This window comes from Mobula hypostoma, chromosome 3, assembly GCF_963921235.1.
Source record: "Mobula hypostoma chromosome 3, sMobHyp1.1, whole genome shotgun sequence".
NCBI classification, from domain to species: Eukaryota; Metazoa; Chordata; class Chondrichthyes; order Myliobatiformes; family Myliobatidae; genus Mobula; species Mobula hypostoma.
The window spans coordinates 192,537,175-192,562,586 of record NC_086099.1 but is presented as its reverse complement, the minus strand read 5'-3'; the positions used below and the strand labels follow the sequence as shown (position 1 = coordinate 192,562,586).

Here is a 25,412-nt window from a genome sequence, read left to right as displayed (position 1 = left end):
GATGAGGAGGAATTCCTTTAGCCAGAGAGTGGTGAATCTGTGGAATTCGTTGTCACGGGTGGCCATGGAGGCCAGCTCATTTGGTGTACTTAAGGAAGAGGTTGATAGATTCTTCATTCTTGACTAACAGTTTTAGGAAGGAAGCAGGAGACTGGGGCTGAGAGGGAAATGGATCAGTCATGATGAAATGGCTGAGCAGACTCAATGGACCAAATGATCTAAATTATGCTCCTATATCTTATGGTCGTCAGTCCTCTAAATATTACTCACTCTCACCACAATTTCCCAACAGCAAACTTTTACTGTTGGTCTGGTTAGGACTTCCAACTGTGTGTCAGATCCCTCTCCTCCCTTAGGCCCTGAACTGATTGTAAGTGGAAGAAAGGAGTCTGCATTCATTTATTCAAGTAAGGCCAATTCTATTGTGCACACACCTTACCCTCAAGCACACGAGAATATTGTCACTGTGGTCCTATTCAAAACCACCAAGTCCCTTCTTTGCAGCACAAGTTCAATTTGTCCCTTTAGTCAAAAAAAAATTTCTAGGCCATTGCTTTTTCACAGTGAACCTTTCAACACCCTGTTATTATAAATACTTCATACAAGTACAACGCTTTCCTGTTGTGACCTGCTAATGTGGCGGACAGGTGCTTTCCTTCATGAAATGGTGGCTTTCGTGAGCCTTACATCATCAGGTTAAGATGGGGATTGATAGAAATGAAAAAAATTCCAGCCTTGGAATCTCTGAGAACTGAGAATTTTGCTAATGTGAGTTCATAAATTGAGTTCTGCCATAAAGTAATAGCTACTATTATAGAAATAAGTATGTGGATGAAATCAAGTGATTTTTATGATATAAATTTTTGTTCAGAATACTGTTGGTTCAGTGGTAAATATTTTCTCCAGAGAAAATCTCTGTTGACCAAAATGATATGTGATCAAGGATGGGCCTTTGTTTGGCATGTGAGATATCCTCCACCTGCTCTCCAGTTCGCCATGGTCTTCTTCAATAACCATTAATTGGTCTGCTATCATAATTACACTCATCTGGTTGCAAACTCTTTTCCTGAATGAGAAAACAAGCTCTGACTGCATAGTCGGCATTGAGTTCTGGCATTATTTAATGCTGGCCACAGATCAAAGCATGCACCTCTCCTCTATCAGTGCCTAAGCTTGTAACAAGCATTGCCTTCACAGAATCATAGGTTGGGCAACCTCTCTGAGGCGCAAAACCTGCTGCAATGTCTGACTGACTGGGTTACATTACGTCAGAGTTGAGCACCATTATGCTTGGCTAGTTCCTTAAGGTTGTTATAGTCAGGGGTGCTCGTGGGAGTAAGCTCCCACTACCTATTAAATGCTCCTAATGGTGCGCATCTCAAATAGCCTCTGACTCAACGCTGACTGCAACTCCTGGCCTCCACATGTGGTTTAGCTTTGCGTCTATACCCACTCATGGGGGAGGCTTCGGGAGTAAACCCTGAGGAAAAATCCGGAGCCAGAGTCCCTAGGGCAGTCCTACATTGAGATCAACGCTGACTGCAACTCCTGCAGTGCCGCTGGCACTGAACTATATTGGTCTCTGCGGCTCCTTTGCATTCATCAGCTGTGTGGTGAAGGGGAGTCTGCTACACGGGTAACAGCTCGCTCTCCATATCGTACTGCCCTGGCTTGCATACAAGGTAGACCGCTGGGACTCAACTTCCATGATTGACCCTGACCAACGGAGGGCCTCAAAGCAAGTTAATGCATCTCATTGTGCAAAGAATGAAGGATGCTGACAATCAATCCAACATGATTGCAAGGGACGACGTTGCATGACTACTTTGTAAAAGACTTGAGCAATCATCAGAGAAACTGTAAACAGTTGGTCTGGGATCAAAGGCTCTGAGATGGGACTGAAACTACGTCAGAACCTGTTTGGGGCAGAAGCAGCAGGATATAAATTCCTTGATATATATGTAATGAACTATACTATTTCAGGTAAGTGCTTCAATACTGAAGCTGACGTTTACCACGAGGCTTCTGTACAATAGAAGCATTGATAGAGGTTGGAATATCAATCAGGAATTACATGGACAGCAGACAATAATACAATCTTCAAATTGTTCAAATGAACCTACAAGGCATAGGAAATCCTAAGTTTTATACCATTGTAAATCACACAGGGGACAAATGTTTAAGCAGGCTATATTGAAATCTCCAGAATGAGATCAGGAGGAGACTGGACTGGTTATCTTGCCACTCAACAAATACTTGAGGGATGTACATGCTCTGGCAATCAATTTTGGGGTGTTTATGTATCCAGAAAGCCACGTCTTACTACAGTGGTGGAAAAAAAAGCTATTTATTGTTTCTTTATTCCTAACAAAACAGTATTTGAATATTTAAAAAGTCAGTGGGTGCCATTTGAGATGTACTCCCAATATAAATGGGTAATCCTATAGAAACACTTACCTACGCCCAACACTATTGAAGTAAACTACATGATTATTGAAAGTGCATTTAATCACCTGTTGTTATCTTTGTGCTAAAGAGTATAAAAAATGCAATATACTTTTCTTTTGGAGAAATTCTTCTGTGAGATTGTCCCAGGAGATTTTGCAAAGTGAATCTCTCAACTTGGAGAAGCTCACGATTAATTTCCTTCATAAGGCTACTGAGAAAGAAAATAACTACAGCAGTTCGAAATAGCATTAATGACCATCAACAGGCAGCATTGAACATTGAGGACATTCATAAATATTAACTCAAGTGGGAATTATACATAGAGTTCGGGGAACCTGAGTGGTGTGGATAGAGAAGGAGTGGGCAAAGCACAGTCTAGGAAAGCTGTGTACTTTGTAAGTTAAATTCTATATTGCCAACAAAATGGAAAGGGCTGACAATGCTCAAATCATCAATCAGTGTCAATGGAAAGAGAGAAAGAGTTAGCATTTCACATCAGAGACCATGCATCAAAATTATTCTGAAAAGATGAACTTGTTTCTCTTTCCATGGATACTCTCTGACTGTGTCCAACGTCTTCTGTTCTGTTTTCAGATTTCCAGGGTGTGCCTGCTTTTTTAAAAAAAATTCCTTATTGCAAATTTTCTAATGACTTCAATTTACTTTCTTGCACTATTCGAGAATTCTGAATTTTTGCAACATTTATGATAGGACCCTATGGAAATTATTATACTTTTATCTATTATAGTTAATGAGAAAAAGTTAATATTCCTCTTCAAAAGAATGATAATTGCCTTGTGATCTAAGTTTGCCAAATTCTTGCAGTTTAGAGGGAATTAATTTGCACTTAACTCACAATCACAAGATAAGAAATACTGACAGATTACTTCATATTAATGCACGTTCTACTTAAATTCATCAATCAGTGCTACAACCAAATTCATGGCAAGAAAGTGGGCTGATTAGCATTTGCTCTTTATAGTCATAGTCATACTTTATTGATCCCAGGGGGAGATTGGTTTTCATTACAGTTGCACCATAAATAATAAATAGTAATAGAACCATAAATAGTTAAATAGTAATATGTAAATTATGCCAGGAAATTATGAAGTAAGTCCAGGACCAGCCTATCGGCACAGGATGTCTGACCCTCCAAGGGAGGAGTTGCAAAGTTTGATGGCCACAGGCAGGAATGACTTCCTATGACACTCTGTGCTGCATCTCGGAGGAATGAGTCTCTGGCTGAATGTACTCCTGTGCCCACCCAGTACATTATGTAGTGGATGGGAGACATTGACCAAGATGGCATGCAACTTAGACAGCATCCTCTTTTCAGACACCACCGTGAGAGAGTCCAGTTCCATCCCCACAACATCACTGGCCTTACGAATGTTTGTTGATTCTGTTGGTGTCTGCTACCCTCAACCTGCTGCCCCAGCACACAACAGCAGACATGATAGCACTGGCCACCACAGACTCGTAGAACATCCTCAGCATTGTCCGGCAGATGTTAAAGGACCTCAGTCTCCTCAGGAAATAGAGACGGGTCTGACCCTTCTTGTAGACAGCTTCAGTGTTCTTTGACCAGTCCAGTTTATTGTCAATTCGTATCCCCATGTCCTCCATCATGTCCACACTGACCCCCTGGATGGAAACAGGGATCACCGGTACCTTAGCTCTCCTCAGGTCTACCACCAGCTTCATGCATGCAAAACACACGGGCATCAACTTAACCTGGAGATGGTAGCATTGGTGACCACTTCCAGGTGAAGCTGCACCCATCAGAAAACTGGACTGTGAATTTCCATATATTGGCCACATTTTTCTGACACCAGGCCTAAAATGTTGTCATTATTTAAGCAATGCCTATTTTCTCCCTAACCTGCAGAAATTGAAGGTCAAATCTATGATCTGTGACTATTATGGACTGTGTCTGCAAAATTAGGAGCGCATCATTGCTCTTAATTGTCTTTTTATTTATTATTTAAAGGGATTCTCTATTGACATTGGAAGACCTAACTGGGCAAATTCTAAAATCACTGGAAGCTGCTGAAACCCTTCCAGTGATCACAGAATGTGGTAAAACTGTCAGCAGTACTTCTCCAGCATTTCACTGGTACGATACTCATTCCTTGGTTGTCTCAGTGGAGACAAACTTGGCAACACCTCATTTCCAAGAGCAGTGGCTGGTGATACAAGTAAAGACGTGCTAATTATTGAACAACCTGCTCCTGCACAGTCCTCAGACTCTCTGCATTCATTCGCAGATTTTCGAAGCAGGTCAGACTGAGATGAGGAAATGTTATTACTGTGGAGATCAAGGTCACTTAGAAATAGTGCATGAAGTCTGGTTCACATTTGTTTTAATGGCTACTGTATCATACTTTGCAAAAGGCATTTAGCACTCTAACACTGAAAGAAGGAGTTGGGGAAAGAGACAGAGCAAAGAATTAAGTTGTACCACAGAGGCAAAATTCAGAAGGGCGAAGAATGCAGGAATGAGGGTGCTGTATATAAATGCAAGTAGCGTTCGGAATAAGGTGGGCAAACTCGTGGCGCAATTAGAGATTGGTCGGAATGACGTTGTTGGCATCACTGAGTCGTGGCTGAAAGAAGGTCATAGTTGGGAGTTAAACATCAAAGGCTATACTTTGTATCGAAAAGACAGGCAGGAAGGTGTAGCCAGTGGTGTGGCTCTGTTGGTACGAGATGGAATTATATCTTTAGAAAGGTGTGACATAGGGTCAGAAAGTGTCGAATCTTTGTGGGTGGAGTTAAGAAACTGCAAGGGTGAAAAAAACATTATGAGAATCATATATAGGCCTCCAAATAGTAGTCAAGATGTGGGGTTAAGATTGCAAAGGGTGCTGGAAAGGGCATTTAATAAGGGTAATGTCACAATTGTAACAGGGAACTTACAATGTAAGGGGATCGGAAAATCAAGTTGGTGTCAGGCCACAAGAAAGGGAATTTGTTGAATGCCTATGAGATGGCTTTTTAGAGCAGCTTGTGCTTGAGTTTACTTGGGGAAAGGCTATCTTAGATTGGGTACTGCGTAACAACCCAGATCTTAATACAAACAAGAGAAAATCTGCAGATGCTGGAAATCCAAACAACACACATAAAGTGCTGAAGGAACTCAGCAGGCCAGGCAGCAATTATGGAAAAGAGTACAGTCGACCTTTTGGGCTGAAACCCTTTGGCAACCCTGTGTGTGTTGCCAGATCTTATTAGTCAGCTCAACATGAAGGAATCTTAGGAGGCAGTGATCATAGTATGATTGAATTAATACTACAGTTTGAAAGGGCGAAGCATAAGTCACATGTATCAGTATCACAATGGAATACATAAAGGGAGTTACAGAGGCATGAGAGAGGAGCTTGCCCAGGTGGATTGGAGGGGGATACTGGCGGGGATGATGGCAGAGCAGAGATGGCTGGAGTTTCTGGAGTTCCCACAGAGGAAGTTGTTCTCAAATGGCAGGGGTTGGCAACCGTGGCTGACAGGGGAAGTTAAGGACTGCATAAAAGCCAAGGGAAGGGCATAAAGGGTAGCAAAAGTGAGTGGTAAGTTGGTAAATTGGATGATTGGGTAGCTTTTAAAATCCAACAAAAGGCAACAGAAAAGGCTACAAGAAGGGAAAAGATGAAATATAACACAGGATACTACATGTTTTTTTCAGTAACAGTATATAAAGAATAAAAAGGAGATGAGAATTGTTATTGGACCACTGGCGAATGATGCTGGTGAGGTAGTAATGGGGAGCAAAGAAATGGCAGATGAACTTAATAAGTTCTTTGCTTCAGTCTTTACTGTGGAAGACACAAGTTGTAAGCCAGAGGTCTGGGAGTGTCAGGGAGCAGGAGTGAGTGCCATTGCTATTACAAAGGAAAAAGTGCTAGGCAAACTGAAAGGTCTTAAGGTGGATAAGTCACCTGGACTTATCCCAGCATTCTGAGAGAGGTTGTTGATGAGATAATAGATGCATTGATCATGATCTTTCATGAATCACTTGATTCTGGCATGGTCCCGGAGGACTGGAAAATTGCAAAATCACTGCACTCTTTAAGAAGGGAGGAAGATAAAAGGGAGGAAATTATAGGCCAGTTAGCCTAACCTCAGTGGTTGGGAAAGTGTTGGAGTCTATTATTAAGAATGAAGTTTTGGGGTACTTGGAGACTAATGATAAAATAAGTCAGTCAACATGGTTCCTGTAAAGGGAAATCTTCTCTGACAAATCTGTTAGAGTTCTTTGAGGAAGTAACAAGCTGTGTAGACAAAGGAGAGGCAGTAGATGTCATTTACTTAATTTCAGAAGACATTTGAAAAGGTGTCTCACCTGAGGCTGCTTAACAAGATAAAATTCTATGATGTTACAGGAAATATACTGGCATGAATAGAGGAATGTCTGACAGGCAGGAGGCAGCGAATGGGAATAAAAGGGGCCTTTTCTGGCTGGCTGCCATTGACTAGTGGTATTCCTTGGGGTCAGTATTGGGACTGCTACTTTTCATAATGTTTGTCAATGATTTAGATAGTGGAATTGATGGCTTTGTGGTAAAGTTTGCAGATGATACAAAGATTGGTGGAGGGGTAGGTAGTGCTGAGGAAGCAATGCGATTGCAGCAGGACTTAGATAAATTGGAAGAATGGGCAAAAAAGTGGCAGATGGAATTCAGTGTTGGGAAATGTACGATAGTGCATTTTGGTAAAAGGAACAATAGTGCTAACTATTACCTAAATGGGAAGAAAATTCAAACATCAGGGGTGCAGGGGAACTTAGGAGTTCTCATGCAAGACTCCCAGAAGGTTAACTTACAGGTCGGGTCTGTGGTAAAGGAGGCAAATATAATGTTGGCATTTATTTCAAGGGGAAAAGAATATAAAAACAAGGAGATAATGCTGATGCTTTATAAGACACTAGTCAGGCCACTCTTGGAGTATTGTCAACAGTTTTGGGCCCCATATCACAGAAAGGATGTGTTGTCATTGGAGAGATTCCAGAGGAAGTTCACAAGGATGATTCTGTGAATGAGTGGGTTAACATATGAGAAGCATTTGGCAGCGTTTGGCCTGTATTCACTGGAATTTAGAAGAATGCATGGGGATCTCATTGAAGCCTACCAAATGATGAAAGGACTTAAAAAGGTGGATGTGGAGAGGATGTTTCCTCTGGTGGTGATATCCAGAACTAGAGGGCACAGTCTCAAAACTGAGGGACGACCTTTTAGAACAGAGGTAAGGAAGAATTTTTTTCTCCAAAGCGTGGTGAATCTGGGAGTGTTCTGCCACAGACTACGGTGGAGGCCAAGTCTGTGGGTATATTCAAAGTGGAAGTCGATAGATTCCTGATTGTTTGGAGCATCAAGAGATATGGTGAGAGGACAGGTGTATGGGGTTGAATGGGATCCAGGATCAGCCATGATGAAATGACAGAGCGGACTCGATGGGCTGAATGGCCTACTTCCGCTCCTATGTCTTATGGTCTTATGGACATTATGTTGCAGTTGTGTAAGAGGACCACAACCTTGTTGTAGGGCTCGGAGGCTTGCATACCACAATGACCCAGAGAGCTATCTTGGCTGCAGTCAGGGCCTTGTGTTTTGACTCTTGGTAGGGCCATCCATGTCAAACAGGTCAAACGGTAGAGGCCAAGCTAAGAGTGGTCCACCAGGCCTCAGGTTCGGGGATTCAGCTCTGGGCTCACAACCCTGACTGGTCAAAAAATAATTCTTATAGAAACAGCAATGATGAATCCTTCTCTACAGACAGAGATGGAGGACCTTCGTTGCTGTCCTAAATGCCAGTGGTGTAACATGTAGTCAGTAAGGATAAGTCACTGGTGAAGCCACACTTAGAGTACTGTGTACAATTTTGATCAGCCTGTTATGGGAAGTATATGGTTCAACCAGAAAGATTTACAAGGATGTCAGACCATAAGACATAGGAGCAGAATTAGGTCCTTTGGTCCATTAAATCTGCTCTGCCATTCAATCATGCCTGATTTATTTTCCCTCTCAAACCTATTCTTCTGCCTTCTCTCCATAACCTTTGATGCTCTGACTAATCAAGAACGTATCAACCTTTGCGTTAAGTGTACCCATTATGTTGCCCGGACTAGAGAGTCTGAGTTGTAGGAAAAGGTTGGCTGGGCTGGGTCTTTATTTTAAATTTTAAATTTTAAAGTCATAAATTTTAAAGTGTTTAAAATTTATGACAGTCATGGATTTGCTGGATGGTAACAGTCTTTTCCCAGGGTGGGGGAGTCCAGACCTAGGGGGCATAGGTTTAGGATGAGAGAGGAAAGAGGGGCAGCTTTTTCCTGCAGAGGGCAGTGAGTATATGAACTAAGCTGCCGGAGGAAGTGGTTGAGGCAGACAAGGCATTTGGATAGATACGTGGAGGGGAAGGGCTTCGAGGGATTGGGCCAAATGCAGGAAATTCGGACTAGCTGGGTGGGCACCATGGTCAGCATGAACTGGTGGGGCCAGAGGGCCTGTACCATGTTGCATGGCTCTATGACTCTCTGAGTGTGGCTGCTTAGCCCTGATAAGAATCACAGATTGGTTGGGAGTGGGCCTCCCACACTCTTCTTAAACTGATTGATCCTCTATCTCTCATATTCTTGTAAATGTTTTTGACCCTCTCCCACATTCCACTTAAACTTATGGGGCCTTTGTCTCCTACACACTTTTTATGTAATGCAATGCTGCTGAACTTACATTGTTAGAATAAATGTTAAAAATTCAGAAGCTCTAAGCAATTCTGATCTGTATGAAGAGGAAGAGCAGAAGACTATGAAACTGCTGGATTGTTGTCACATCAGGAGGACACTGTGGGACTCACCATTCTTTCAGGAATTTACGCCATTCCTGAATGCACTCCAGCTGTCATAGTCATAGTCATACTTTATTGATCCCGGGGGAAATTGGTTTTCGTTACAGTTGCACCATAAATAATTAAATAGTAATAAAACCATAAATAATTAAATAGTAATATGCAAATTATGCCAGGAAATAGGTGCAGGACCAGCCTATCGGCTCAGGGTGTCTGACCCTCCAAGGGAGGAGTTGTAAAGTTTGATGGCCACAGGCAGGAATGACTTCCTATGACGCTCTGTGTTGCTTCTCGGTGGAATGGGTCTCTGGCTGAATGTACTCCTGTGCCCAACCAGTACATTATGTAGTGGATGGGGGACATTGACCAAGATGGCATGCAACTTAGACAGCATCCTCTTTTCAGACACCACCGTGAGAGAGTCCAGTTCCATCCCCACAACATCACTGGCCTTACGAATGAGTTTGTTGATTCTGTTGGTGTCTGCTACCCTCAGCCTGCTGCCCCAGCACACAACAGCAAACATGATAGCACTGGCCACCACAGACTCGTAGAACATCCTCAGCATTGTCCGGCAGATGTTAAAGGACCTCAGTCTCCTCAGGAAATAGAGACGGCTCTGACTCTTCTTGTAGACAGCCTCAGTGTTGTACCTACTACAGAGTTGATAAGACCATCTGTGATGGGTGGGGGAGGGAGGAAATTGTCAACATTGTGGGTCAAAACTCCGCATCAGGACTGCCAGTGGAGAGGGGAGATGGCCAGTATAAAGAGGATAGGGGGAGCGATGGGACAGGAGTCAGAGGAAAGGTGGAAGATGACAGGCAGGTTGACCTTGGTGGGGTTGTCTGTGTGTGTGTGTGTGTGTGTGGGGGGGGGGCGCGGGGTGGATCGAGCTACCTACCTTTGGACACAAAATATTGACAGTTCCTTACCCCCACAGATACTGCTCCACTCGTTGCGTTCCTCCAGCAGACTGTTAGTTGCTCCAAGCTCCAACTCCCTTATGTCTCTGACATACCTATTGGTTTACCATGTTGACGTTTGCCTGTATATACTGATGCCAGTGTTTATGTTTTGGGACGTGTTGGTGAAGAGGAAGTGCAAATTGATACTCTCAAATATAAACACAGAACATCTTGTTACCATAAAGCAGCTTGCATAAGATAAAATGATGTACATATGTGCCAAAGTTTGTGCGGTTAAATTCCTCCAGTGCCTCTGGGATACAGAAACAGTTCGAAATGGGATCCCGCTGACTGAAAGAATTTAGAGTTGTGGCATTACCATGATTACTTTTCCTCTTGTAAATTATGTGTACAACCATGCAGACACATACATCAAACTTGATTTCTAGAGTGAATTAAAATGAACTTTCTCTGATCCAGCTGAGTGGCAAAATGCTGAGTCTCAATTTTTTTTTTTTGCTTTGCCTTAGCTTTTACAAATAAGATCTTCTATGTGAACTTGCCTTGTGCTCTGGGTGTATAGTAATCCACACAGGCTCCTCACACCCTCCCCACAGCTGTTAATCATCATGTGGTTTGAGTCTGTGCTTACGCTCTCACTCCAGGATAAGGAGTCTTTTGTGTTTTTCCCCGTAAAATTCAGAGGTGCATGAAACCAGTATTTCTTCACCAAATACACCCATTACATTTTAAAACAATCGTGAACATTTTTATTAGTTTGAATAGTATCAATGGTATTTATCAATCTGGGCCTATATTTCCAACGGAGTGAATTTAAACAAAAGATTATGTGGCATTATTTAAAATGTCCAATACATGCAGAAAAACTGGAACAAAGAGGTGGGGAACCAAGGCTATTTGGAAGGAAAATCAGGAAGCACTTTTTCAAACTGCTAGAGTTATGGTACAGAAGGATGGCATTCAGCCATTCAGTCCACGCTGGTTTAGATATACCCAAATTCTTTGCACTAAAGGGGAACCCGGCGCAATTGGAACTCTCAAGAATGAGACTGACCAATTAAGTCTCAGTAACAAATATGAAGCTAATATTGATAAATAACATTTAGACCAACCTGAGATTTAGCATTACTGGAAAGATGCTAACATGGATAGAGGTTTGGCTGACTGGTAGGAGGCAGAGTGGGACATCTAGAACATCTAGACCAGGGGTTGCTAACCTGGGGTCCATGGACAACTTGCTTAATTGCATAAAAAAGGTTGGAAACCCCGATCTAGACCAAGCTTATGGGGAGAAGGCAGGAGAATGGGGTTGACAGGGAAAATAACTCAGCCATGATCAAATGATAGTATAGACTTAATGGAACAAATAGCCTAATTCTGCTCCTATGACTTATGGTCTTGCAGTTTAGCAACACTATGACCACTTTAGTCACGTTGCACTAATGAATTGGGGAGTTTCAGCAGCATTGAGCAGTTTCTCTTTGCTCCTGTCTTCCTGAGTACATCAGGAGGAATGGAGCAGAGATTAATCCTCTGAGTTAGTGTCATCTTAATTTATCAAGGCAGTACTCACAGAATCAGACTTGCACAAAGCAGAAATAGTTGAGTGTGATATCTATCTGCATTACTCCCATTTGCCTGCATTAGGACCACATTGCTTCACTCCCTTCCTATCCAATTCTTGTCCCAATGCCTCTTAAATGTTTTAATTGTATTGACCTCTTCCCACTTCCTCTAGCAGCTCATTGCAGATAACCATCACACACTGTGCGACAAACTAACCCCGCAGATCCTCTTTATACTTAAACAAAAGGTGCCGGATAAAGGCCAGCAATATCATCCCACCCTGCTTATAGACTGTTTGTCCCACTCCCATCAAGGAAAAAGCTATAGAGCATCCACCAGACATAGAATCAATTACTTTCCCCAATCAGTAAGGCTGATTGACACTTCCACCCATGAACCCAGCCCACCAGCACTGCTTTATCATCATTTCCTGTCAGAGTCATCTTATGTACAGACCCTCCTGTACCTAATGTAATAATCATGTATGTAAATAAACTATTTTATATATTTTTATTTATTTATTTATTTATTTATTTATTCTGGTTTTTTTTTTATTATTGTGTTCTGTATCTTAGTGTGTTTTTCTATGCTGCATCGGATCCAGATTACCACTTTCTTCATTCCCTTCTACGCTGGTGTACTGGAAGTGACATTAAACAACCTGGGATCTTGTGAGTGGTTCTGGTCGCCATTCCATAGAAAAGATGTGACTAAGCTTGAGAGGATGCAGAAGAAAATTCGAAAGGATGCTGCTGGGAGAGTCTCCTCTGGAGCGAAGTAGGCTGAGGGGTTATTACATGGAGGTTTATGACATTGTGAGGCACATAGATAAGATACATTTCCAAGGGTAGGCGAGTCTAAAACTGGCTGGAATAGATTTAATGTGAGAGGGGAAGGATTTAGAGGGAATCTGAGAAACAAGTTTTTCAAACAGAAGGATGTGGGTTTTTGGAACAGACAGCAAGTGGAAGATCATAATGCCATAAAATATAGGAACAGAATTAGATTAGTCCATCCATCAAGTCTGTTCTGCATTCAATCATGGTGAATTTCTTTCTCAATCCATTTCTCCTGCCCTCTCACTACAACCTTCAACCCCCCTTATCAATCAAGAACCTATTCATCTCTGCCTTATAAAAATACAGTAACTTCATCCTCCCAAATCTCTGTGGCAATGAATTCCACAGATCCACTGCTCTGTGGCTGAAGAAATTCCTTCTCATCTCAGTTTTAAAGCGACATTCCTTTATTCTGAACCAATGCCTTCAGATCCTAGACTGTCCAACTAATGGAAATATCCTGACATCCACTCTATCCAGTAACTTGCAGATGTAGGTACAATTATGATTAAAGGGTATTTGGACAGGTATCTAGATAGGAAAGTTCGAATGATATGGTACTAAAGGGAAACAACAGGAATTCTGCAGATGCTGGAAATTCAAGCAACATACATCAAAGTTGCTGGTGAACGTAGCAGGCCAGGCAGCATCTGTAGGAAGAGGTGCAGTCGACGTTTCAGGCCGAGACCCTTCGTCAGGACTAACTGAAGGAAGAGTGAGTAAGGGATTTGAAAGTTGGAGGGGGAGGGGGAGATGCAAAATGATAGGAGAAGGTACTAAAGGGATCGTTTAGGAGGACGTGTATGCCGGCATGCAAGCTCAGCCAAATAGTCTGCCTCTGTCCTGTACGACTCTACGATTCAAAGTATAATGTAGCTCATTTGTTTTGGCATCTGATGTCAGTAAGAAAACATAAATAATTAATATTCTTGAATTAGAAAAGCGGTGAGTATTCTAATTTGAATAAACTTTTGGAAGATCATCTAAAGACATACAAACTCACAGTTTGACCTCAGGCATCTAATTGTTCATATACAAAACTTGCATTGAAAGTACAAGGTTTCTGTTTCCGATTTGCCCAAGTGCTCTCTATCCTTTCCATGACATACAGTATTTATTTTTGACAAGACACTGCTGCTACAAAGAACAGCTGTGAACGTTTCACATAGAACCGTGGGATGGCATTGACTACAAATCATAAAGGCTCACTAATCCTAAATATTGTCCTTGTCAAGTCTGTTTCATGCCTATATCGCAAAAATATGTCTACATGATTTCTTCATTCAGACCGTTTTATTGTAGCGAAACATATTTGATATATATGACATTCGATAACTGTGGGAACCTAACTTTGAATCAATGATGTGTGGACACTAAATAATTCCAGAGCTTTGTTGCTCCAGTTCATGTCCCTGAACTTATATTTGAGAAGGAAAATTAATCAAAAATTAATTTAAAGACACAAAGTTTGTTTCTCTCTGTCTACCTGCAGCTCTCTTATATACAGGTGGGAGGTTGGTGTGGCATTTAGTGTAATACTGTTACAATGCCAGTAACACGGGTTCTATTCTGCTGCCGTCTGTCAGGGGGTTGTACATTCTCACCGCCTTGGTTTCGTCCGGGTGCTCCAGTTCCCTCCCACGTTCTAAAGATGATGGGCTGGTAGATTAATTGGTCACATGGGTGTAATCGGGTGGTGTCGGCTCGTTGGGTAGGAAGGGCTGTTACAGCCCTGTACCACTAAATAAATAAATTAATTTTAAAAACCTGGAAAAGTTAGAAATGTTCATCAGATCAGGAAGCATCTGAGAAGACACCTTAAATTGATGATCACTCATTAGAATCAACTTGAAACATTAGTTCTGTTTCTGTCTCTGCAGATGCTGCCTCACTTTTCCAGTATTTCCTTTTTTTATTTCAGATTTTCACATCTGCAGTTTTTTTTTGTTTTGTGGAACATCACTTGCCCCCAGTTTAGAAGGTCTGAGCACATAATGCCACGTTAATCATGAAATCTCTAATGAGACCTGTTGCACTCTCAGGGAAAACAGGTCATCTCACTAATTGAAGAAAGGCATAGGAGGTCCCCTCATATCCTGGAAAAAGTCATTAAAATAGATAATTAGGTCATTAAATCATTACTGTTTATGAGGTCCTGATGGGAACAAGATGGCTAGTTACACATTTCAAAGGTATGCAGATGGTTGTGAAATGTATTGGGTAAGCGTAATTTATTTATCTTCTAATGCTAATGTGGCTGACTATAACTGATTGCTTTGCCGAATTAAAGCAAGATACACAAAATACTGAGTTCCTCCAGCATTTTGTTGGTGTTGCTTGGATTTCCAGCATCTGCTGATTTTCTGGTTTGTTTTTTGTTGGAACTAATATTGGTTCAAAGTTATTGGAATACTGAGCTTTTTGCGTTGAAACTTCTATGGCAGCCTGTTTGTGTTCATAGCTTTCTGATAGGAGATGCAAATTGTCTCACTGCTATAAAAGCCTGGTGGACCTCAGGCACTGCACTGTGTTTGGTTATCTGGCAGCATGTTGCAAGCTGTTTCATTTTGTGATGGGAAAAACGGATACAAAGCAATGTCTAGAGCATGCAATCCTTATTGTACCTTATCATTATCGTACTTCATCAATTTCAGATTGATGCTCAAGGTGTACTAATAGATCCGAATCTCAGTACTGAGGCTTGTGTCATCGTCTGTATTTCAACCGAAAAGACAAATCAAGATGCTTACCATGATAATCACATGCTAAGTGCTTGCTTTAGTTTGTCTGTTTAAGTTCAGTGTTGCAGATTTATGGAATGCTTGTCATGGGCTTATATTCATGGTTTGACTCAAGCTCATGGTCATACTGTAAACCCTGAAATGTATCCCTTAAACCTTGCCTTCTTGAATCCATTCCTCAAAACCTACCAGTGCCAATTGCTGTCTGGAATTCTTCCTTAGAAGCAAGTTTGGAGAGTTCTTTATGTTAGAAGATAGTCCATAATGTAGGCCAATCTGGCTGATTATCACTTGCTTTTAATCATCTGTGCTTACAGTGCCATTATCTTATGTCCTGCAGAGCACAGCATTGTCAGTGAAGGTCTTGGGAGTCTCCTTTTTTTTCCTCTACACATTACCAAACTTGCTTCTTTTTAATCGATAGAAAAATGGAAGGCTGAGATTTGAACTTACATCTCCAAGCCTGAACCATCAGCTGGCTCAGCCATTGAATACACAGAGGGAAATGTATGGTTTCAAACAAAAAAAAGTAGGAGGAAATTTGGTAACATACGACAAGAGTAGTATTTAAAAGAAGTTTCATGCATATATTTTATTTAGGGATAACCTAGAATAATATACACCAGTGAAGATACATTGCAGCCTGTGAATTAGTATTTACACTGAGCTGATAAATAGAAGTTAATTTCAGATCTTAGGGGAAAACAAGGAAATTCCCTCTTGCTTTCCTCCACAGATCTTGGCTTCTATACAAATACATACCTTGGTTTAAAAAATAACTGTTTTTATTTTCAAAAAAAAATGGAAAAGCTTCTAAGATATGTGAGTTTTTCTGAGATACTTGTATGCATCTTCTACTCAACACAAACACTGCAGTTTAATTTCTTTAGACCACTTGTCTACTAATATTAACATCATCTCCATGAAGCATTCATAAGGAGACCTAATCTTTGCTGTGCAAATAATATCACCGGAAGCAATGACAATAATCCAGCACCTCTTTCAGACCCATGCCACGGATAACGTGTAGCTGAATTTCATTTGATGAGAGAAGAGGACTATTCTATGAAACATACGTTTCCGGTCTCGCTCCTACATTGTATTTGGCATTTTGTATAACAATCTGGATTTTTGCACAAGCTAGTATTTCATTCCCAGTATTGTCACCAGGATCCTAGCAAAGTATAGAGATGATTATATTTGTCCATTCCAATTATAGTAAACAAAATCTGTGGCACAATTGCAGATTTTACCTCCTTAGAGTTGAAGTGCGCCTGTACAGCATTTTTTGCTATATAAGATAGGGTTGAATTATCTCCAGATTATCAGTGTGGTGGTGGTGGTGAGGTGCAATTTGAGATGATAAATTGAGAGCATTAACACGCTCTCAATTAATGAGAATATATAGTCATTTAAGTTTAGAGTGTGTTCGATTAAGTGCAACACTTCCTAAAGTGGATTAGCACCTGCAGGCGAAACTATAATCTGTGAATACACTGGCCTTTGATGAACAGGAACCTTCACTTTATAAGATTTTCTAGTAAATAAATAATTATCTAGATCCATCTATAGTTTCACTTCTGGATTCCTGTGAAAGTGACTTCCCTGAAATGGAATCTGGGACCTGAGACAACCAATCAAAGTACAAGGAATTTATATCAATTTTTATTTTGGAAGTCTTTTTGTCATTGGATATAATTCAACTTCTATTAACCATCACTTCATATGCTTCCAATATACATACTATATACAAAGATATGCATTAAACTATACAATTTATCTCTATATATTAAGTCACCTGAAAGCCTACTTGCCTTGCTGTCAATTTTGATTAACTTTAGAGTGCCTGTGAGCCATAGGCTCAGAAAGAAAGCTGACCTCAAACTAGCATGACATTTAAAGTTTAAACGTATAACATAAATTGTTCTTTCAGAAGTGTTATTCCATTAAATGTCAGAAAAATAACAAATATGTTGTCTAGAGGAAGCAGGCATCTGCATTAGAATTAATTGCGTTTTGTGATTGGTACAAGTTACTCAAGCTTAGAATACTGTAATGTTGATCCTATGGAAACGTTAAGAGGACTCTGTGCCCTTTCATAAACAGATAACTGACTGATAAATATCCAATATCAAGATTTTATATACGTATACTTCATGGCACTCTGTCAGAATGTAAACACTATTTATTTGTGCTTTTCCATTAAAAACAGCAGGATTACAAGATCTGGTTCATTGGCATGATATAAGGACAAGGCAATTTCCTTTGCACTCACTCCCTGGCAGCTTTTATAAAATCCACTCTGGTAAGTAAATTACGTGCAAACACAAGGACCATTGGCGGAATTTTATGTAGACATTATAGAATTTAACATTCGTTCTATTCCTTCTTAGGATGTGACCTTTGCAAGAAAGGCCAGCATTTATTGGCAATTTCTCACTACGCTGAGGATGAGGAGAGGCTGATGAATAATCAAAATACCAGATATTTAATAATCCTGTTGTTAGTTCTAATCTAGTAATACTGTATACATTAAAATAAATATACACATTTTATATAAAGCAAAATCTTTGAGGCCATTTCTTCATTAATGTATAGTAATTCAGAAAGGCACTAGCATGTCCTTCGCGTATAGCCCAATGTATGTTAAAAAATGCTATAGAATTGCAAGGTGGTGTTGTCAAGTGATCTTATAGCATTTCTCAGCTATATTAAAATCAGCAATCTTCAAGATTGGGTTGAATGGTCTGAGTAATACCATTTTCTGTATTGCCCATTATTTCCTGCAATGAAAAGGCTGGATATACAATCTCAGCTGTGTAATGACGCTGGATGGCAGCGGCTGATGTGAGATTCACACAGAATCATCCATCACTGTAAAGTTTACTGTTAAGATCGACAGCGAACAATTGGTGCTTACAAAACTTTGGGTGCACTGATTGTAAAATTCCCAGTAGGCAGACAATCACCACAGGTCAGAAATATTTAAATTAACATTGAGCAGAAGTATATACTTTACAAAATGTAAATGAGCACATCTTTTCTGTTATGCTAATTTCCTGATTAATGACCAGTATTAATTTGCGTGCCTAAGTCTCTATTGCGAATTCTGCAAGATAAGAACTGATCTTCGGTTAGAGTGAAGGTCATGGAGAAAGATGGAAACATGCCCTTTGACAGCTCGTCCACACCGACCGTCTGAGTTAATTAATGGGCAATGACCAGTGTGTACCGATGGCCATGTGTTCCAGTGTGAACTGCACATTGGGGAATGGAAAATGGGGGAGAACTCTGATTAGCTGCAACTGGACATTTGAATTTCCTTGTTTTTTCTGGTGAGTGGAAATCGGGAGTCTCATAGGACTGGCAGTGAAGACGGGAGATTGGAGTGAGACTGGGGGAAGGTGTTCAATCTACTTGTCATTTCCCAACTGCAGACAGAACAGTGCTATTGAAGAATGCCACGTGATCTGCTTTGCCAAGTGTTGCTACAGGAATTGACTGATCTTTAATGCCCTGTACAAGTGAGTTCAAACTGAAATCACTCACCATGTGCTGTATTCCTTTGTCTTTTCCAGTTGTAACTTTGTGCCAATTGTTTAATTTCTAACTGCCATTCATGAGTTTCCCTTAGTGGGACACTGTGCCTATCTCATTCCCGCTATCCAAGAGGGATCCCAGGCACATTGGAGTGCAGGGTTGGAACTTGTCCCCACTAGTGGGACCATGGAATCCAGGAATATCTGCGGCTAGTGCAACATATCTAGCTTTGGAAAATAATTGATGAACAAATGAACTCTGTTATCCAAAAGAAGATAGGATAGCAGACCTAATGTTGCTGAATGCTTTCTGAATTATAGATCCCAAATCCCTGTAACTTCTGTACACACTCTTCTTTTGCCAGTATACTCCCTACAGCTGTCCAGGCATGTACTTGAAGTCTAAGTGTGTTAATCTTCTAATGTTACGCAGAAACTTGGATCTGTCATAAACCCATTAAGAACCAGTCCATTCTTAATTGGACCAATATTACAAATCCAGATTCAGAGTTCCAGTAGATGGGAAGATCCATTTCCTTCACATAATCAGATAAAACTAAATGCTGATTTGTGCATGTTCAAATGCCTCTACCAGAGAGAAAGCAAATCCAACACAATACTTTGAGTGTAATATTGCTGATTGTTGATATAAAGTCCAGTTCATAGAACCTCAAAGTAGAAGACCGGATTTAAAAAAAAACTTGTGCTCTTCAGGTAACTTGTGGGTAGCATGTTCCTTCGTTTCAGGTGTCCAGTGTTAGCGTTTCCAGATCAGGCATCACACGTTTGAGAGCCTTCATTCTGCCTCAACCACAACTTCAGCCGATCACCTCTTACTGAACCAACGTGGCCTCTCGTCACTTCCTGCATCTTCTGCCTGGTGGACTCACAGCAGGTGGGTCATGTGCCAAGTTATCGGTGGATTTATACTGTGTGTTTATGTGCTGGGTTGTGATATTGAAGAGAAAGTTTACAGTTAATTTCTTCCTGGCAGTGACACAGCATTTTATCAATGTATTTGTTAATATAAACGTACATGTGGAAGGTGTTCCAGATGTTTGCACTTGATGAAAGGCAGACTTGTGAACGACACAGTGTAATATCCACAACATTGTCCTGACTGCTTCTTGCTCTTGCCTGCTCCTTTTTCACACCGTCTCAACCTTGCTGGGATCATAAGCATCTGGAAAACAGGAAGCATGTGAGACTTAAGAAAACTGCACACACATCTGCTTCACACAAAATTCTTACAGCTGCAGATCTGCTCATAACTCGGCATGTGCAACCCAATGTGTTAAAGCATTTCGTGAAAGCAGGATGGGCAGTTGCATAAATGTGAAATGGCATTAAGTGGCACAGTGGCTCAACAGGTCGCCCCGTGATTGAGGTTCGATCCTGACCTGTAGTGGCTGTACAGAATTTGCTCCTTCTACCCAAGACTGCATATTAGGTTTCCTTAAACAACTTAAGGATCAGTAAGAAGCATCAGTCACTTGAACTTTCTCTTACTGGCTTATAGAGTCAAAGAGATGTACAGCTCAGAAATCACTCGCCATTCCTTTTAGCACATCAACACCAAAGCTATTTTCTTGCATTAGATCCATATCCTTCTTCACCTTGCCTATGAGGTGTCTGAATGCTTCCTAAATACTATGGCATTTGGATTTCAACAGTGTTTTCCAGATATCAACTCTCAATGCAAAAATAAACTATCACTAAGATCTCATTTAAATTTCCTACCTCTCATTTTGAAACTATGCCCTCTTCTTTTTAGTATCCCTACTATGGGCAAAAGATTTTGACTACTTGCTCTTTCTATGTCTCTTTTAGTCTGTGTACTGTATATACATTCATTGGCCACTTTATTGCATACTTCCTGTACCTAATAAAGTGGCCACTGAGTGTTTATTTGTGGTCTTCTGCTGTTCTGGGCATATAATCCCTGGAGGTTAAGGGTTGAATCAATAGAAGGTCACTCAGTGGCCACTTTATTAGATACACTTATACACTTGCTCATTAATGCAAATATCTAATCAGATAGTCATATGGCAGTAACAAAATGCAGACAGGGTCACGGGATTCATTTGTTGTTCAGACCACACATCAGAATGAGGAGGAAATGTGAACTAAGTGACTTTGACGATGGAGTGATTTTTGGTGCCAGATGATTTGAGTATCTCAGAACCTGCTGACCTCTGGGATTTTCACACACAGCAGTCTCTAGAGTTTACACAAAATGGTGCGAAAAACAAAAAAATTCCAGTAAACGGCAGTACTTGTTAATGAGAGAGGTCAGACGAGAATGGCCAGATTGGTCCAAGCTGACGGGAAGGCGACAATTCAAATAACCATGTGTTACAACAGTGGTGTGCAGAAAGGCATCTCCGAATGCTCCACATGTCGAACCTTGAAGACGATGGGCTACAGCAGCAGAAGACCATATCGGATTCACTCCTGTACTTAATCAAATGGCCACTGAGTGTATGTCCTACCGATATTTGACTTCACAAAATACATCACCTTCCACTTGTCAGGATTAAATTCCATCTGCCATATTATATCCAACTATCTTGCCAGACCTTCAAACAATCTTCCTCATCATCTTCAAATCCACCAACCTACATGTTGTCTGCAAACTTACTAATCATTCCTCCTACATTCACATCCAAGTCATTAATATATAATCACAAACAGCAAAGCTCCCAGCAGTGATCCCTGCTACACTCCTAGTCACAGACTTCCAATCAGAAAATATAGTTTTCCACCACCGTCATTGACCTCCCATCAAGCCAATTTTAGATCCAATTAACCAATTTGCCTTTGACCCCTCATTCGTCAACCTTTCAGACCAACCTACCAAGGGAGATCTTGTCTAAATTCCAGATAGACATCATCTATTTCTTACCCTCATCAATCTTCTTGACAACCTTCTCAAAAAAACTCAATCAACTTAGTGAGACAGGATTTCCCCCTCACAAAGCCATGCTGACTATCCATAATCAGTCACTGTCTTTCCAAATGTACACAAATCCTGTCCCTTAGAATTTTCTCCAATGATTTCTCCACCACCAGTGAAAGTCTACCATTACCAGGCTTATCCCTTCTCTTAAGTAAGTATACACAAGAACGTTAGTCCTCTAGTACTTCATCAGTGGCCAACAAAGATGCTAAAATCTGTCAGGGCTCTTGCAAGCTCCTCCGTTGTCTACCATAGCAGTCTGGGATAGATCTCATCTGGTCTTTCCAAAGGTTACCTGGGTTTCTCCCACTCCCCAAAGGATGAAAAACAGATTGGTTAATTACTCCTCAGAAGGGTGATAATAGATTCAGGATGGAGTTGACGGACAAGTGGATGAGAAACGGTTACTGAGACGTAAGAGTGGGAATGATTTGGTGACCTTGCCTGAGAGTTGAATGGGCTAGATAGGCAAATGGCCTCCTTTTGTGAAAGAATAAATGGTAAAATATGAGATCAGCATTTTTTAGGCAGGATCAGTGCTTGGACCCACTGCCTGTGTTGCCTGTTGCTCTGTTTTGGTCAGTGTGTGCAAAGGACTGAACTTGCTCCAGTTGCAGTATTCATGCTCTGACACTCTGGAGGCCGCCTGGACATGCACCAGAGCTCAGTTTAATAACACGCACTGCTTCGGGTGAGCTAGCTCGCTGCACGAAACAATCACAAGCGAAGATGCAACCTGGCGATACCTCGGGGCCTGTGGCGATAAGGTGGTTGACTTCAGCTTAGAAATCAAACAGCTGTTTTGCTTGGGGAGACTTTCTTTGCCTTCGTGTACCAAGGGAAAGCCAAGAATTGAAATAAAAACATAAGGAAAATAACTCTGTAACTGTTTTGAACTAATGAGATACAGGTCTGGGATCTTGGCAAGTGTCTTACATGACTGGGCCCAATGAGATCATTTCATGGATCTAATCAGTATTATTTGTAATTACACACATATTGAGGAAAAATACACTGCTATGGCATGCTTTAAGATGGCTGTGTTATGAAAACTGTCTAGTATTGCTCAAGAAACTTACTAATGAATCAGTTTCCAGTTTCTATCAACGACTGGTGTGTTGTTATGATTAAAACCAGGGTCAGGGGTAATACCAGGAAACTCAATGGATGGGAAGAAAACACCAGGACAAGTCTGGAGAATGACTGGCTTCTATTTAGTGCCTTCAAAACCTCAAGGTGGAGTGCATTCTCTGGATTCCAACAAGATCCACTGGCAGAGCGTGTAGACAAATATACAAGAGACAACAAGCTCAAAGTGAATTAAGTCATCTTTAGTCTGTGACTCGTCTCAGAATACCACCCAGGAACTTAGTGTGAACGCTGTTACACCTCAGTCACATGACATAATTCTTAAAGTTCAAGTTTAATTGTCACTCAACCATACATGTGAATGCAGCCAAACAAAATGGCATTCCTTCGGAGCACACAAACCAATGTCTCAAAGAAACTGTTACTCTCTATAATCAGCATCCTGGTATGGACGCTCTAACGCAGAGGAAAACAAGAGGTGGCAGAGCATTGTAAACTCAGCCAGCTCCATTACGGGCACAAGCCTCCCCACCGTCAAGGACATCTTCAAGAGGCATTGGCTCAAGAAAATATCATCTACCACTAAGGATCTCACCACCCACAACACTTCTCCTTCTCGTTACCACCATCAGGGAGAAAGTACAGGAACCTGAGGGTCCACACTCAATGATTCAGGAACAGCTTCTTTCCCTCTGCCATTAGATTTCTGAACAGCTCATGAATCCACAAACACTACTTAATTATTCCTTTTTTGTTGCTCTGTTTATTTATTTGATCTGATTTATTTATATATAGCAATGTAACAAGCCCTTCTGATTCATTATTATAATAGTCAATATTAAATCATCTGTAACAATCTTGTCAGCTTCGTCCACATCAGAAGGTATATTGAAAAGTTCAGATGCTTTGTACATTGTGTGGCTTGGTCTTCCATGCCAGGCAGATAGAAAATCGTGTGTCCATTGCCTTCAGGTTTGCTCAATTGTTGTGCACTGAGTTTGCCTGTGATCCTTTCCTGCCACTCTTGTGGGCTAGCTTTGTCCCCTAGTAACCCAACATTGGCTGGTAGACAATAACACATTATCATCAACACTGGTGCACCTTAGGAATGTGTGCTTAGCCCACAGCTCTACTCTCTATATACCCATGACTGTGGCGAGGCATAGCTCAAATGCTATTTATAAATTTGCTGATGATATAACCATGGTTGGCAGAATCCCAAATGGAGACGAGAGGGCTACAGGAGCAAGATATACCAGCTGGTTGAGTGGCGTCGCAGCAAAAACCTTGCTCTCAATTTCAGTAAGGCCAAAGAGCTGATTGTGGACTTCATTGAGGGTAGGAGGGAGGATCATGAATCAATCCTCACAGAGGGATCAGAAGTGGAGAGTGTGAACAAGTTCTAGTTCTGGAGTGTCAAGATCTCTGAGGGTCTAACCTGGTCCAAATATAACCATATAACAATTACAGCAAGGAAACAGGCCATCTCGGCCCTTCCAGTCCGTGCCGAACTCTTACTCTCACCTAGTTCCACCGACCTGCACTCAGCCCATAACCCTCCATTCCTTTCCTGTCCATATACCTATCCAATTTAACTTTAAATGACAACATTGAACCTGCCTCAACCACTTCTGCTGGAAGCTCGTTCCACACAGCTACCACTCTCTGAGGAAAGAAGTTCCCCCTCATGTTACCCCTAAATTTTTGCCCTTTAACTCTCAACTCATGTCCTCTTGTTTGAATCTCCCCCACTCTCAATGGAAAAAGCCTATCCATGTCAACTCTATCAATCCCCCTCGTAATTTTAAACACCTCTATCAAGTCACCCCTCAACCTTCTATGCTCCAAAGAATAAAGACCTAACTTGTTCAACCTTTCTCTGTAACTTAGGAGATGAAACCCAGGCAACATTTTAGTAAACCTCCTCTGTACTCTCTCAGTTTTATTGACATCTTTCCTATAATTCGGTGACCAGAACTGTACACAATACTCCAAATTTGGCCTTACCAATGCCTTGAACAATTTCAACATTACATCCCAACTCCTATACTCAATGTTCTGATTTATAAAGGCCAGCATACCAAAAGCTTTCTTCACCACCCTATCCATGAGATTCCACCTTCAGGGAACTATGCACCATTATTCCTAGATCCCTCTGTTCTACAGCATTCTTCAATGCCCTACCACTTACCATGTATGTCCTATTCTGATTAGTCCTACCAAAATGCAGCACCTCACATTTATCAGCATTAAACTCCATTTGCCATCTTTCAGCCCACTCTTCTAACTGGCCTAAATCTCTCTGCAAGCTTTGAAAACCTACTTCATTATCCACAACTCCACCTATCTTAGTATTATATGCATACTTACTAATCCAATTTACCACCCCATCATCCAGATCATTAATATATATGACAAACAACATTGGACCCAGTACAGATCCCTGAGGCACACCACTAGACACC

General features: G+C 41.1%; 1 protein-coding gene across 6 annotated transcripts in view; it reads right to left on the bottom strand.

The window, feature by feature from the left end:
• Nucleotides 1-15,946: 15,946 nt before the first annotated feature.
• Nucleotides 15,947-25,412, bottom strand: part of jcada (junctional cadherin 5 associated a) — a 200,657-nt gene continuing 191,191 nt past the window's right edge. For all 6 annotated transcript variants that reach the window (XM_063044304.1, XM_063044300.1, XM_063044307.1 and 3 more), the window contains one exon: nt 15,947-20,082. In XM_063044304.1, the coding sequence (XP_062900374.1) occupies nt 20,048-20,082 (35 nt within the window). In that variant the 3' untranslated portion in view covers nt 15,947-20,047. The remainder of the gene's footprint in view (nt 20,083-25,412) is intronic.